This window comes from Physeter macrocephalus, chromosome 19 (genome assembly GCF_002837175.3).
Source record: "Physeter macrocephalus isolate SW-GA chromosome 19, ASM283717v5, whole genome shotgun sequence".
NCBI lineage: Eukaryota > Metazoa > Chordata > Mammalia > Artiodactyla > Physeteridae > Physeter > Physeter macrocephalus.
Window position 1 is genome coordinate 84742374 of NC_041232.1, and position 16203 is coordinate 84758576.

The 16203-nt window shown below is 50.0% G+C and overlaps 1 protein-coding gene across 3 annotated transcripts in view; it reads left to right on the forward strand.

The window, feature by feature from the left end:
- ZNF407 (zinc finger protein 407) overlaps window positions 1-16203 on the forward strand; it is a 537200-nt gene that overhangs the window by 435675 nt on the left and 85322 nt on the right. The window contains exon 9 of one of the 3 annotated variants that reach the window (XM_055080463.1): window positions 8549-8696. The exons of the other annotated variants lie outside the window; for them this stretch is intronic. Within the exon in view, the coding sequence (XP_054936438.1) occupies window positions 8549-8655 (107 nt within the window). The 3' untranslated portion in view covers window positions 8656-8696. Of the gene's footprint in view, window positions 1-8548; window positions 8697-16203 lie in introns of those variants that run through there. 3 annotated transcript variants of the gene reach the window in all.

The window sequence follows — 16203 nt, forward strand, 5'->3', positions numbered from 1 at the left end:
AAGCTGGTAAAAACGGTGAGGTAATATTAATGCCAGTAAAAACTAAACAAGTGTACAAGAAAGAAAATCAAATCACCTGGTTCATCAACGAACAATATTTACATAGTCATAATGCTGATACTGAGGATGAGCTTAATAAAAATGGTACTATAATTAAGCTGGGAGGATGGAGGGAAGGAGGTGTTTAAGATGAGAGTACGAAATCCTGTGTCCTAATGGGAAGTTAACAGAGGGTGTCCCCGGTCTACACATCAGTTTGACCGTCAACAGACTGCAACAGACTTCTCGCCCAGACGGCAAACTGGCACAGTTACTGGCTCCCTCCTCAAGATCAGCCCTGGAGAAACGGGGAAGGGCCTGAGGAGGTGGCAGCAGCCCTTCGTCGGGCTGGGGTTTTATTTATTTATTTATTTATTATTTATTTTTAACATCTTTATTGGAGTATAATTGCTTTACCATGGTGTTTTAGTTTCTGCTGTACAACAGTTTGAATCAGCTATACATATACATATATCCCCATATCTCTTCCCTCTTGCGTCTCCCTCCCACCCTCCCTATCCCACCCCTCTAGGTGGTCACAAAGCACCGAGCTGATCCCCCTGTGCTATGCGGCTGCTTCCCACTAGCTAGCTCTTTTACGTGCCACTCTCTCACTTCGTCCCAGCTTACCCTTCCCCCTCCCCGTGTCCTCACGTCCATGCTCTAGTAGGTCTGTGTCTTTATTCCCGTCCTACCCCTAGGCTCTTCATGACCTTTTTTTTTTTTTTCCCTTAGATTCCATACATATGTGTTAGCATACGGTATTTGTTTTTCTCTTGAGCCGGCTGTTTGGGTGGAGAGGGCTGAGCTCGGGGTCACAGGGAGCTACCGCCGTTGCTTGAGGAAAACTTGGGAGAAGCAGTGAAAGCTGCCTCTGGCGCTGCGCGCGCCTCTGACCCCTCACTGCAGAACCCCGGGGCGGACCTCGCACTGTGGGTGCAGAGGTGCTCAGGACGGAGGGCCCAGCCTCAGGGCCCTGGGGCTTAAACCCGGCACTTCCTGCTTCAGGGCTGCTGCTTCCTTTAGTATTGGAAGAGCCGTAGTTGTCTGAATATTAAAAAAAATAATAATAAGTAAATACACTGAATGATGATGTAGGAAGGGAACAGTTCTGTGTTAAAAAAAAAAAAAGAAGAAATGACACTTCCTCCATCCAAGAAGCCAAGCGCACTGAATCGATTTCCATTTGACTTGACGTGCCCGTCTGCCCTGCTGCCCCGCGGGCTGAGCCCAGCGAGGCCAGGCGGCATCGGGAAAGTGCCAGGTCACCGGCCACGGAGCGGGGTGTCCCGACGAAGAGAGTTTTTCGGTCCACCGTCTGTGGGTTGAAAACATTTCGTTTCCCCAGTTTCTGGTGTACATGTTGGAAATCCTACCTTCCCACCCCCCTTGGCTATTGGAAAGCAATTGAGTCTGTTGCTTCAAATGGACTGATGATAATTCCTACCAATTAACCGTATAATAATCATCCTGGCCATCTCTAGTTATCTGAGCAAGAGACTAAATTACATACTATTGCACACCAAATAACTTTTAGAATATATACTTAAATAGTCAGAAACGGCCAGAAGCCACCAGTGGACTATTCTCATCTCAAATGGTCTTACGGACCTCCTCTGCCATCTTGAGTCTATTTACACAACTCAATTAGAGGGTGTAAAAAAGGGGGGCGATGGAAAATGTATATGTGCTGCAACCAAGAAAGGGATGACTGATTCTGAGGAGGGGGGAGCTACGTGCGATGGAAAGTTCCATCGATGTCCTAATGCTGGTCAGAAGCACTCAGCTAAATGGTGCTAGGCTCAGTCTTAAGTCTTCCGACTGTTTTGGCTTCTGGCAGTGTTGTTATTGTTGCTTGTTCTTGGCAGTTGAGGGTGGACGGCTCTTCCAAGCCAAAGGGAGCCAGGGCTGAGTGTAAACTGGCTTCATGTGTGACCCACCTCTGATTTTTGTTCGCTAGCCGGTGGCCGAGCTGTTGACCTCTGGGACTCCCCAGGACTCCGATTCAGGTTCTGGATCCACAGAAACGTGTTGTATCAGGCGTGTGGCCTTTCGGGTCATAGTCTCCTTCTCTAGATGCAGTGTGCTTCCAGCAGCTTCCAGCAGCTGGCAGACCTGGCGGAGTTGGGGCGACGGCCCTGCTGATGGGCCAGCAGGGTCAGGGTGTGGGTGGGAGGCTCTGTTTCCTTGGCGTCGTGCTTCATGGGAAGAGGGACCTGTAGTGGCATAAAATCCTGGTCTCCCTTCTGCCACAGTGTTGTGGAGCAAGTCTGTGGAAAGTTTGGAAGAACTGGCGATTCACTTTCTTCTCGAACCTCTTCTACCCTGAGTAACTGTCTGCTCTGCTGGGCCAGACTTTCCCCACGTGGGTGGGCTGCCCAAGGCCTACACTGCTTGGGAGGGGTGGGGGGCAGGGGGCAGGCCGTCGGGCAGGCTAGGAACCCTTGTCAGCCTTGGATGCAAAGCCCAGCCCTTCAATCAGCGTGTTAGTGATAAAGCGGACTCGTCTTTGGCATCTTACTTCTCAGCTGGTTCTGAGCTCGGAAGAAAAAGAAAAGGGCATTAATTTTTGACGCTTTAAGTCCCCAGAGCATAGACTTGTATTATGGACCTGAGCATTTGGTTTCCCCCCCACGACAACAGCAGTGAGCGACAGGGACAGTCCTCCGATTTCCACCCCGAAGACCTGGGTCCCAACGCTGAGAAGAGTTGCGAGAGATCGGGAGAACCCCAATGCCACCCCGACGCGCCACCTGAGAGCGGACCGGCTGGGTCTGCTGCGACTCGAGCAGGTTCAGGAAGCGTCTCTGAGCGCGGTATTAACCCGTCTTAGAACAAATGCCGAGAGCCGGTAGCACAGCCTCGATAGGGTGGCAGCAAAGGAAGCTTGCGCTCAGACCAGCAGATCCAGAGCTTAGACTCTCGGCTCTGCCCACGAGAGTCGGATTCCGTGTGTCTGAAATGAGACCTGAATGCTGAACATTTAAAACTGTCCACCGATGAGTCATATCCACGATCAGCCTGAACAACCAACTAGTCAGCCAGCTGTCCCTGCGTTTCCTAGCTTTTGCCACAAGACTAAGACTGGGCCAGGTGCCCTTATGAATTCAAAGGGGATTGAGGCCTTGTCCTGTCCTGAGCCCCCGGGTGAGATTACGTTGAACATAGATACACGTAGATGCTAACATTTGCATTCAGCAACTTCACATGCGCAAATGGACCGTCACTCCACCTGAGTCACCAAGAAATCACGTGAGACCTCGAGGTTTGCATTTCCCGTCTCTCAGCGGTGGCCTGTGCCGTGTGGCAGGGCCCTGAGGCCCCTTCCGGCTCCGACCTTCCTGGGTCCTTGAAGGAGAAGGGGAGCATCTGGCTTGGGGGCGGTTCACCCGTGAGGAAAGGTCGCACCTCACTGTGATCCCCGCCCCCATGGGGGCTGACTACTAGAAGCTCACCCATTAGCAGGGGTGCACACACCTCCCCACCCACAGCGCACGGGCTCACACGTGGCCCCAGCATCCACTTCCCTCCTGCGAACAAGACTGACCACAGGGCACCGGCCGGCGTAGACGAGGTTTCCCGTGGCGGGAGGTTCAGGAACCAGGTCAGAGGGGAAACAGTTGCGTGAACTCACCCGTAACGGTAAACCCAGAGGAAAGAAGACCAGGAAGAGACTGCCTTGAGACGGGTGGAACCAAAGGTACACGCCGGGGAGGAGTAGACACCCTCGGACTCACGGAGTTGCTGGAGAGAGCACGCTGCCCGGGTTGTCTCTTAGCCTGTGGTCTGGAGGGCGTCTGGGAGCCTGTTCAGCCCAGGGGTGAGGCGGGTGAGCTCTTCCACGCGGATGGCTGCTAAGGTTGCCCCGTAGGGTCCGGGAGTTGATTCAGTCTAGCTGAGGAGACGAGGAGAGCGTCTTGTGTGAGGAAGCCGTCACCATCTCTTGCCTGGGTCAGTGGCAGCCCGTGGCAGCACCTCTTCTCACCCTGCTGCATCCCACTGGCTCCGCTACGGCCAGTCTTCTTAATGGAGGTGAGCTGACTCCTCTGCTCAAGCCCTCCGCGGGATCCCGTTACCTGCCTGCGAAAACGTGAATTCCTTAATGCACCTCACACGTCCCCGGACCGTGTCCACCTGGCCAGCCTCCTCTCTGTGTCCCTGCATCAAGCCCTGGGAGGAGTGGCCCCCCCATCCACCACCTGCCCGTGTCCCTCCCTTCCTCTGCCCAGGGGCCTGGCGACCCACAGCGCCTCCCACCCCGCTGGTCCGGCGCTGTCTTCGCAGGGAAGCCGCCCTCTCTCCCTGGGTGGTGATGGCTCCACAGCGGCCTGCAGGTCCCTCCAGGCGGGGACTGTGTGCGTCATCTGACTTTTGAAGCCATCGTGCCTGCGGGAAGCCCGCTACCTGTAAATACTCAGTGCTGGACCATTCGATGGAGGAAGAAAGATGTGAGAGTCAGAGCCAGGGCTGTGGGCGGAGCCATCTGAGGGATGTAGGAGATGCGCTGGGTGGAGGAGTGGGGGCGGCGGAAGGCCAGCCGGGAGAGTCAGGCACGCTTCGTTCAGGATGGAGACCACAGAGCCTCCTCAGTGGAGGGCACGTGCGCACAGACAAGAGCTGCTTGCGGCTGGGCCGGCGCAGAGCAGGGAGAGAGCGTGGGGGTGGGGGAGGACACAGTGCAGCCACGTAGGCTCAGAGGCAGACCGGGGACTCTGGGTCAGAGGGGCTCCCCTGCACCGGCTCCTTTGTCGGTGCCATCAGCCGGGTGGCCGCAGCCCTCCTGCAGCGCCTTTGTGTCGAACCAATTGTGCTGAACAGCTCTCGGGCACCTTTCTCAAAGTGTGTCCCCTTGGCCAGAGGTTTCAAAACTTTTGACGGTGAGCTACAGAGAAAACCATGTTTCTTAGGGCACCCTCATTGCCCACATACATGAATGTAGATGTAGCTGAGAGAAAAGCTTTGCAAAGCAGGTCTTACCCTTACTGCTGTGATGCGCCCTGATGTTTTCTAATCTATTCCATTTTATTTTTATAAAATTGCTTGTCATACCCCCTCAACTGATTTCAAGACACACCAGTAAGTCACCAGCCTGCATTTGGTTGGAAGTCACTGCCTTGGACCGTTAGCCTCAGAAGTACTTGGTGGGGGATTGTTAAAATACAGACTTCTGGGACTCACCCCAGAAGGACCCAGGAATCCACATTTTAGTTGGTGCCACGGTGCAAGGGAATTTTTTTGTTTGTTTGAAAACTGATGTTTTGGGTAATACTGAAGTCTTTGCACTGGAAACCATTCATTAGCTTCAATGGGATTTTGTTTATTTAGATGTGTCTTCTAACTTCTCTTTCCTACGTTCATCCTTACAATGCTGGTAAGGTTGCAAGTAAAGCACGTGTAAGAGTGCCTGGCAAAGAATAAGCACTCCATAATGTGAGCCGTCATCACCTCCATCATCGTCATCATCCCCGTCTCCATCATCACCATCACCATCGTCATCTCCATCATCATCCCCATCTCCAGCATCATCATCATCCCCATCTCCATCATCTCCATCATCATCATCATCTCCTCATCATCATCCCCATCTCCATCATCACCATCCCCATCATCAGCATCACCATCATCATCTCCATCATCGTCATCACCATCATCATCCCCATCTCCATCATCATCATCATCCCCATCTCCATCACCGTCATCTCCATCATCCCCATCTCCATCATCATCATCATCCCCATCATCCCCATCCCCATCACCATTGTCATCTCCATCATCACCATCACCATCGTCATCTCGAGACATCATCATCCCCATCTCCATCATCATCATCATCCCCATCATCCCCATCCCCATCACCATTGTCATCTCCATCATCACCATCACCATCGTCATCTCGAGACATCATCATCCCCATCTCCATCATCATCATCATCCCCATCATCCCCATCCCCATCACCATTGTCATCTCCATCATCACCATCACCATCGATCACCGTCATCTCCATCATCCCCATCTCCATCATCATCATCATCCCCATCATCCCCATCCCCATCACCATTGTCATCTCCATCATCACCATCACCATCGTCATCTCGAGACATCATCATCCCCATCTCCATCATCATCATCATCCCCATCTCCATCATCTCCATCACCATTATCACCATCATCACTATCACCATCATCACTATCACCATCATCATCTCCATCATCCCCATCTCCATCATCACCATCACCATCGTCATCTCCATCATCATCACCATCGTCATCTCCACCATCATCTCCATCATCATCACCATCCCCATCATCATCCTCATCCCCATCATCATGTCCCCTTCTAAACAAAACTGTTGATCCACACACAACCTGCTCTTTCCAGAAGTTTCCACATCCCACCCCAGTAAATGGAACCATGTTCCCTCAGTTGCTCAATCCAAAAGCTAGGAGCCATCCTTGACCTCTTTTCCCTACACTCATCTGGTGACTCAGGCTTCCGATCCCAGCTGGCCCTCTTCTCTACCTACCTTGTTCCAGCCACCGTTTCTTGCCTGAACCACTGCAGCAGCCTCTCTGCTTCAACTGTTTCTTTTCCACAGTCCAGGATGGCCTTCTACAAAAATCAGTCGGACCATGTCACCTCCCATCTGCATTGGTTATTTATTGCTGCATAACAAATTACCCCCAAATTTAGTGGCTTAGCCCCACAAATATTTATCCTCTCCCAGTTGCTGTGGGTCAGGAATTCTGGAGCAGCTTAAGCTGGTGGTCCTGGCTCAGGGTCTCTGATGAGCTTGAGGTCAGTGGGTGGGCAGGGGCTGCCGTCACTGGAAGGCTTGACTGAGGCTGGGGTACCCACTTCCAAGAGGGCGCACTTGCCCAGCCTCAACACATGGGCTATTTGGGCGTCCTCATAACACGGCAGCATCTTTCCCCAGAGCATGTGATCCAAGAGAGGCTGGAGGTGCAGTGTCTTTGCCAGCTACACACCAGCACTTCCACCGTATTCTGCTTGGTGGGAGTGACTCACTAAGTCCACTCGGGGAGGGGAGTTTGGCTCCACCTTTTGAGTGAATGTCAAAGAATTCGTGGACACATTCTAAGCCACCCCACCGCCCTGCTTAGAAGACCCGAGGTCCACACCCACCTCCTAGCTGGAGGCGTTTTGTCTGATTCCCAAACACAACAGCAAGCTCCCTGAGCAAGCCTACTCCCAGGTTACTCAAGGCCTATGCGCTGGAAGGTTTGGAAGGTACCCTCAAGCAGGGCCAGTCCCTCCTCAACATTCAGTCTCAGCCCCAGTCCCTCTTGCTGCGAGGTGTTTCTAACCATTGACTGCAAAGTAGCCCCCTCATCTCTGAGTGTCAGGAAGTAACTTGCTTCTTGTTGCTGGTCAGCTGTGTGTCCACCCTGGACTGATCTTGAGAGCAGGCCGCTCACACCATCACCACCAGGCCACCAGGCTGTGAGTGAACACTGCCTTCCAAGAGTGGACTGGAGGGTCTCCTCCAGGACTGTCACGAGTTGCCATGGCAACCTGGAAATTAATATCTGGAATCTTCAGCCAGTCTTGCTTCACTGGAAGTCTGGGAGAGGTGAATTAGGAAGGTGCTGTCTTTCTAACAAAGAAGCTGCGGCAAGAAACTCTCCTTTCATCCTGGCTTAGAGCCGCACCACTGTGACATCTTATGGTCTTTACCGTGTGATAAAGGAGCTCACACGAATCCCACAGAACAGACTTGTGCACTTTTCCATTTCTTAATTTGAGTCCAAAGTTATGTTTCTCAGCTTTTCTTTAAATTTACCAAAAAGATGTTAGAAAATGCCTCAGATGCCCCCCAAAGCGAGGAATTAAAACCCTGTTGAAAATTCTGGGCGTTGCCAGAGTAATGTAAGGGCAGGAAATCATGACGGTTGTTTTTAAAATGAACTGAAAGAGGTAGAAATACATTCTTTTCCAGAGGAGCCACTTTGGCTGAAAAGATTCTCGTTTCCTTGAAAAGTTTATCCAGAGTAGACCAGGGCAGCTGGGCCAGAGCAACGTCTAGTTTACAAAGCCCTGAGCTTCCCTCCCGGGAGACCCTATCACACTGTGTCTACATGCGCATCTACATGCGTGTTCGTCCCAGACATTTCCGGCAACATGCACATAAATCACTTCTATTACCGTCAGGTTTAGCACAGCCTCCTTCCTCTCCTTTAAGGAGCGTCTTTGATATGAGAACGTCCCTGATGTTCTCACATCATCAAGAGGGGAGCGTCTTTTTCCCTCTGCTGCTGGGCCCTCACCTCCTGCAGGATGCCTTCTCCGGCTCGGCTTCCCTTTCACATCTCACTCTCCCCACCTGTCATTTCTCACTTTTCAAGCCACAGAGCAGACTTCAGTCTGTTGCATTTCAGCTCCTTTCTTCCAGCCTTGGATTGCCTGTTACCGATTGCAAAGGTCATTTTAAGTGTAATTCAGCTTAAATCACTTTATTTTCTGATGGACACGTTTTTTTCTCCCTCAAGGTCCCTCCCTCCTCCAGGCCTCTTCCCACCCCAGGCCCCACCACCACCACCAAACCCGACTTCGAGGGCCTTCTCGCTTCTTAACAGCTCCCTGTGGAACTGGATGAAAGTGAGTCCTCAGATCTGCTGTTTTAAAGAAGATGTTGGGGTAGGAGTTTTATTAATTTATTTATTTATTTTTGCTGTGTTGGGTCTTCGTTTCTGTGCGAGGGCTGTCTCTAGTTGCGGCGAGCGGGGGCCACTCTTCATCGCGGTGCGCGGGCCTCTCGCTATCGCGGCCTCTCTTGTTGCGGAGCGCAGGCTCCAGACGCGCAGGCTCGGTAGTTGCGGCTCACGGGCCCAGTTGCTCCGCGGCATGTGGGATCCTCCCAGACCTGGGCTCGAACCCGTGTCCCCTGCATCGGCAGGCAGACTCTCAACCACTGCGCCACCAGGGAAGCCCAGATCTGCTGTTTTAAAGGATAAGATTTGTATGTTCATGGCTTGGCCATGGAGGGTGGGGGCAGGGGAGCATATTTCTAGGATAAAGTGAAAGCAACTGAGGCCAAGTATAAAATCCAGCGTCTTCTCCCAGTATTAGGAACGGAGGCTGCGATGCCGAATTCTAAACAGGACAACTTTCAGAACCAAAGGGTGTAAAAGGGTGGAGGAGGTGCGTCAAGATGAGTTCAACCCCACGGGGCCTCGGGGCATGTGTGCCTGTGTGTGTGCATAAGAGTGTGTGTAAGTGCGCGTGTGTTGGGAGAAGCAGCGAGCCAGTGAGCTTCCTGGCTTTGGTGGGTCTGCCTCTCAGCTCCTGAGACATCACCCATCTGACTGGCTCTTTCCAGAAGGTTCTGCCACCAGCTTCTTCCTGGAGCAGAGAGAGTGCTGTCCCAGAGCCGGGAAGTCAGCCCCTGGTCAGTCTCCGGGAGGGACGGCGTGTCCTGGGCCTTCTGAGCAGTGGCGGGTCTTTCCAAAGGAAGCTGGGGGCCTGACCCTGTTGCCACGTTCATCCCGACCAAGACCCCCCCACACACACCCAACATAGGCAAACCTCGAGTGTCTGAGGTCTGGGCAGCCTCGGGCAGAAGACATGGACCTCACAGACGGGCTCCGACCCGGTCTTCCAGCCTTTGTACTGGCCGTTGTGGATGGTTCGCAGCAGGGCGCTTCCTCTGTGCTTTGATAGCTCTCCAGCCCTACTTCTCTGTGAACGGGTGGTTTTGAGGATAAATAGGAAACATGTTGTGTTCCTTGGAGGGAAAATGTTCTACAAAGTTTGAAAATTATATTTTATGTTATACCCATCGCCGTGGGATGCTATTAGGAAGTTGAAAACGACAGTAACACCAACAGAAAACATGCCCTGAATCAGCCAGAAATCGCTCTTAGGGGCCTCCCAGGCTGAAGTATGCGCACCTGGTCCGTGGTCTCCCCCGAGGGTTTGGTGGAGTCTTGAGAGGGCCCTGCGGCCTCCACTGCCCCCCACCCCATCGGAAAGAGGAACCCGTATGTCCCGCTGGAGACGCAGCAGGTGGGGTCACGCTGCCCGGCGGCCCAGAATGTGCTTTCCGTTCTGGCCTCTGGGGGCACGCAGGAGGGACCAGGACCAGGCTCCATCCTCAGTCAGGGTGAGAACATCGCCGAGGTGGGAGACATCGTGGGAAAAGACAGGGCGGCGGCATCGTGGGCCCTGAGCTCAAAAGTGAGGAACGTCAGAGGGGCGGGGCGCTTCGGGTGGACTCGAAGGACGGTTACGATTCAGTGGGTGGCACAGTAGCACGTCCAAGTGCGGGAAGCTGGTGACAAGGAGCGGGGCCGCGTGAGCAGCACTTCTCACACCCGGATGCACACGGGGGATGCAGGCTCAGATGCTGCCCACCCCTCCGTGAGGATCTTTGGGAGGGTACCAGTTCCTCTCAAAAAGAATTCCGTCTGCAAGCACGGCCGTCGCAGGATGCCCACCCAGGGCGCTTCTCTCTCTTCCCGGGGGGCTCCCGTCACGGCCTCTACCCACCTTGCCATTGTTTGCTCACTGTGTACACAGCCCCAGTGGGATGCAAATGCCACCATTACCAAAACTATTGGAGTTACAGCCACTGCTGTCAATAGTCTTGACTGTCAAGGGAAGGCAACTCTCCTAGGTCACTTGGACACTTTAAACACCACCCAGGTTTAGCAAAATACTCCACAAAAGAGGCAACCCGTGGATTTCCTTTGTAACCTCTTGGGAACCTTGCCACCGGAGCTCCATGGCTTTCTCTCCCCACTGACTTTTTCTGATGTTTTGTTGAAGTACAGTTGTACACAGCCAAGTGCACACACTGCAAGTGGATAGCTCCGGGCCTTTTCACAGACTCAGTCCAGCTTCGTAACCTAGAGACAGGACCTGACCCCTCCTGTCCTCGTGAGGCACAGGCTCCGTGGCCTCACTCACCTTGCCCCCAATACCACGGGTTCATCTTGCCTGTTCTGTGCTTCGTGTGGTGGAACCAGGCGGGGCAGACGGTGTGTATTACACCCGTGAGGCTCATCCACGTCGTGTGTGCACGTCGCTCACGTCGTTATATTCATGTGTCTGAGAGACCGTGTGTGCAAATGGCCAGTGGCCAGGCCACGTATAGAGTAGAGCTCCGACCCACACCTGCAGCACCCTGCCCAGGAAGCCAACTCCCTCATCTGAAATAAACAGCCCCGGAAGCCAGACCGCCCTCCCCAGGGACAGTCCCGGAAGCTGTTCAGTAACTTCTGTGACAGTGGGCACCAAGCGCCCAGGATTTGATTAATAACGGACAGCATCCCTAAGTTTGGTCTCTACTTAGAGACCAAATACAAACACAAAGACTGCTTCTGTGAACAGTCTTGGACGTGTCTTTCGGTGAGCACATGCACGTGCTTCTGTTGAGTAGGAAGCTGGGATCGGATCGTTGGTGTGGTCCTGCTGATCTCCTCCTCCTCCTCCACCAGCGGCGAGGGTTACATCTATTCTGCGTCTCTGCCAGCACTTGGTGTTGTGTCTGTTTCATTTTAGCTGCTCAGGTAGGTGTGTGGTACGGTCGCAGTGTGGTTTTAATTTGCATTCACCTCAAACCTAAAGCTGACCAGCTTTTCATTTGTTTATTGACTACTCAGCTATCCGTTTTTTTTTTTTTTAAAGATTGCAATCTTTTTTTTAATGTTGAAAATTTATAGATTTTTTAAGAGCAATTTTAGGTTTAAAATCTTGAGAGGAAGGTACAGAGTTTTCCTATATAACCCCTGCCCACACACACACTAGCCTCCCCCATTATCAACATCACTCACCAGTACAGTACTTTTCTTCTTTTTTTAACCAAGGATGAACCTACATGGACACATCATAATCACCCAAAGTCCATAGTTTACCTTAGGGTTCACTCTTGGTGTTGTTCATCCTTTGAGATTGCACAAATGTATAACGACATGTATCCATCATTATAATATCATATAGGGTAGTTTCACTGCCTAAAAGCCTCTGTGTTCTGCCTGTCCATCTCTCCCTACCCACACCCCCAACAAATTCTCTGTTTTTGTTTATCTGGGAATGTCTTTATTTTACATTCCCTTGTAAAAGATAGTTTTGCTGGGTGTAAGAATCTTGGTTGGCAGTTTTTCCTTTTCTCACTTTGAACACTTCATCTCGCCACCTCTGGCCGCCACTGTTTCTCATGTTGTTACTATTACTGGGGTTCCCTTGTACATGGTGAGTGGTTTTTCTCTTGCAACTTTCAAGATTTCCTCTTTGCCTTTGAATGTTTGACTATGATGTATGTCTGAGTGTGGATCTCCTTTCATTTTTCCTACTTGGAATTTATTGTTCTTCTTAGATGTGCAGAGTAGGTCAGCTTAATGGTGTTCCACATTTCTCTGAGGCCCTGTTCATTTTTCCTTATTTCCTCTGTTCTTCAGATTGCTTAATGTCTATTGATCTCTCTTCAAGTTTTCCCTTTCTTCTGCTAGCTCAAATCTACTGTTAATAGATTTTAGTGAAATTTTCACTTCTTTTGTACTTTTCAACTTCAGAATTTTCACTTGATTCTTTTCTGTAATTTCTATCTCTTCATGAAATTCTCTGTTTGGTGAGTAATTGTCATAATACCTTACTTTCATTCTTTAAAGATGGTTTCCTTTAATTCTTGGAACATATTTATTATGCTGCTTTGAAGTCTGTGAAGTCCAACATCTGGGTCCTCTCACAGGCAATTTCTATTGCTTGCTTTTTAAAAAATTATTTATTTATTTTTTATTGTGTATGAGTCACACTTCCTTGGTTTTTTTCCCCGTGTCTTGTACCTTTTTGTTAAAAACTTGATATTTGAGATAATAGATTGTAGCAACTCTGGGTAGTGATACCGGCCTCTGAAATTTCTAGTTGTCTTCATTTTTTATTGTTTCTTAGTTTATTTGTATACTAATACGGCTGGACTCATTCAGTGAAACCTATTTCCCCTGAATTGTGCAGCCTCTGATGTTCCTGCTCATGTTTTTTCTTCATTTTTTATTTTAGAGCCTGGCTTGTTAGTTGTTACCCTTGGTCGACACAGATTTGGGGTCAGCCCCTGACTGGTCAGAGGTTGTGCCTAAGCTAAGCCTCTGAGCCATTAAGTTTTTCACTCTTTACCTTTGGATCTGTGTGTGGCCTGGAGACAGATAGCAGGTTTGCAGGCCTGTCCCCTGCTCAGCCAGGGACTCAGGACTAAGAAGTTTCCTCTCCTGGATCTCAGGGGCCACTACTTGGGCTTATACACAGCCTTCTTGAGCATCGGTGGACGGTCTGATTTTAGCAGAGCTCTCTCTGACCGTCTCCTGCCCTGACTTTCCCGTTACACTGCTGGCTGCACTGGTATCACACCCACCTGTCAGCCTTCACCGACTGCTGACTGAGTGCGCTACTGTTTTCAACAATGGCCTCTGGCAAGAGTTTCTCCACAGTCTGATCCAAATCCAGTTGGGCCTGTTGGCAGGAGCAGGGACTTGCCGATCTTTGGGGCTTGCTCTGACCCTCCCCTGGGCAGAACCTCTGTGCTCTGGAGCAGAAGCTGGGGTATGGGGCGTGGGGGCAGGTAGCATGGGGACTTGTGCCACTGCCCGGCTCTGACCACTGCCTAGCGTAGCTCTTCCTCGGTGCAGAGCCACGGGTGGTGGGGACGGGCCTACGTACACTGGCTTCCAGGTCCGCTCGGAATCCCTCTTCCACCCCAGGAATATGGGGGGTACGGGCGCTGTCGCTCAGCTGCTGTGCCCACCAGAGCTGTGCTTCTGCAACACGGGGCCATGGGGGATGCGGGACACCCTCTCCGCCCTCGGCCCCACCTGACCCTTCCTAAACAGGGGCTGGGCACGTGGGAAGGGGGGGCTGCCTGGCTTCTGCCACCTTCTCAGGGTAAGGGTTTTGCAGCACGGAGCTGGGTCTGCCAGTGTTCAGCCACTACTTTATAGACCTAGAATAGCTCTTTTCACCCCAAGTAGCTGAGGGAGTGGAAACTGCCTTGTCTTCCGAGACTTCTGGAATAGCTCTTCCCCGATAAGGAGCTGGGAAGGGGGGTGCTGGGTGCAGCCCACAGCTTGAATGCTATGCCCTCTCATTGTTCTTACCAAGTTTCCATACATTTTGTTCAGTGTATGGTTCTCAAGTTAGTTTAAGCCTTTTGATCAATCTCTGGAGACTTTGAGTGACTGTCTTTGCTAATTTTGACCAGTTTTATAGATGTCTTTCTGGGGAGGAAGCTTCCTTAACCTCCTCATATCACATTCAGGAAGTTCTGCCTCTGGCTCTCCTCTTTTTATGAAGTATTTGTTCATTGCTTTCACACATATTTCTATTGGGCTGTTTTACTTATTGATTTGTAGGAGGCGAGGTGTATATTCTGTAAATGCACTTTGTTGAAAATATCTATTGCAAAACATTCTCTTTGTCGGTTGCATTTTTTATTTCTTAATTGTGTCTTTGATGAATGGAAGTTCTAAATTTTAATATAGTCAATATAGTAATGCTTTCTTTGATAAGTGCTTTTTAAAAAATATTTTCTATTCTGTTTAAAAAAGTCTTCTCCCTCTCAAAGCTCAAAAAGATATTCTCTTGTGCTTTCTTCTAAAAGTTCTTTTATCTTTCACATATAGATCTGCAGCGCTTCTGGAGCTGACTTTTGATTAGGCAGTCAGATTCCTTATTTTCTCATGTGTATATTCAATTGGCCTAGCATTGTTGTTGAAAATACCATCCTTTCTTCACCACACCACAGTATCACCTTTATCCAAATCAGATTGTATTTGTGTAGGCCTGTTTCTGGACATTTTGTCCTGTTCCCCTGGAAAATGTGTCTGACTTTTCCCCAATACCACACTGTCTTATTTACTATAGCTTCATAAAAGTTCCTAATATCAGGTAGTATAAGTTCTCTAGCTTATCCTTTTCTCAAGATTGCTGTGGTTATTCTCAGCCTCTTGTGCATATACCTATGAATTTTGGAATTAGCTTCTCAATTTCCACAGGGAAAGAAAAACAGCTGGGAGTTTGATTGGGATTGTATTTAACCCTATAAATCAATTTGAGGAAAATTAGCGTCATTAGAATAGTGAGTCTTCCAATCCATGAACACAGTATGTCCCTTTATTTTTATCTCTAAGGTTTTTTTTTTCTTTTAAAAGTGTATTACACTGTTTGGTGCAAAGGATTTGCATATGTTTTATTAGATTATTTCTTGATATTTATTAGATTATTTTTAGATGTTTATTAGATTATTTCTAGCTAGTTGATGACCTTAATACTATTATAAATGATATCACCTTAAATTTCCATTTTCTGTTTATTACTGGTATATAGAATACCAGCAATATTGAATATTCACCTGGTATTCAAAAATCTCTCCCCTCCTTCAATTGTTTTAGTTATTCTTTTCAGTCTGTTTATCTACTTCTGGTGAAAAGGGTTGTGTTTGTCACACTCCTCACAGGGCATTGCTGTTACTGGTCTCTGCAAGGCCCTCTCTGGTTTGGTTTGTCCGTTCTTCCCTTTGCTCTCATTTCCTCCTGTTTCCTGATAAAGCACCACGTTCACGTGTCTTGTGTCCATCTTTCTGTTTGCTCTCTGGTTACTAGTGGGTCCGAGAGTTTCTTCACATCCTTTTGGACTTAACGGAGTTTCCCACTCGGCAGAGTTACCATTCATGATCTTTGCCCATCGATCTGTGTTACGCTTTACCTCACTGATTTTTAGTATTCCTGACTTTTTCTACTTGCCTTTATCGCAAAACATGAGACCAGAGCTGAAAACATGGGTCTTTCTGGCTTCTGCCCACCCATTGGCTCATGGAGACTGAAACAGTGGTACGTCAGCCGCCACCATATATGAGCAAGGAGAGTCCCCAAGTTAAAGTTCATGGTCACATGGTCCTGCATGCGAACGGCGTATGGGCGGGCGTGCTATGTCTTCTTAGCCGCAGAAGAACTGGCCTCTGATACTGCAGCTGTGGGAGGGGCTTCCTAGGAATGGTAATAAAAACATGGAAGTCGTGGTCGTAACAGCACGGGGGTTCTCTGTGAGCATCGTTACCTGCCGTGTCACTAACGGAATCTATAACTGGCGTTGTGATGTTGACGTGCGCCTGATTTACAAACGGTGGTTAAGAATCTAAGAACGGCCGTCACCGCGTTAG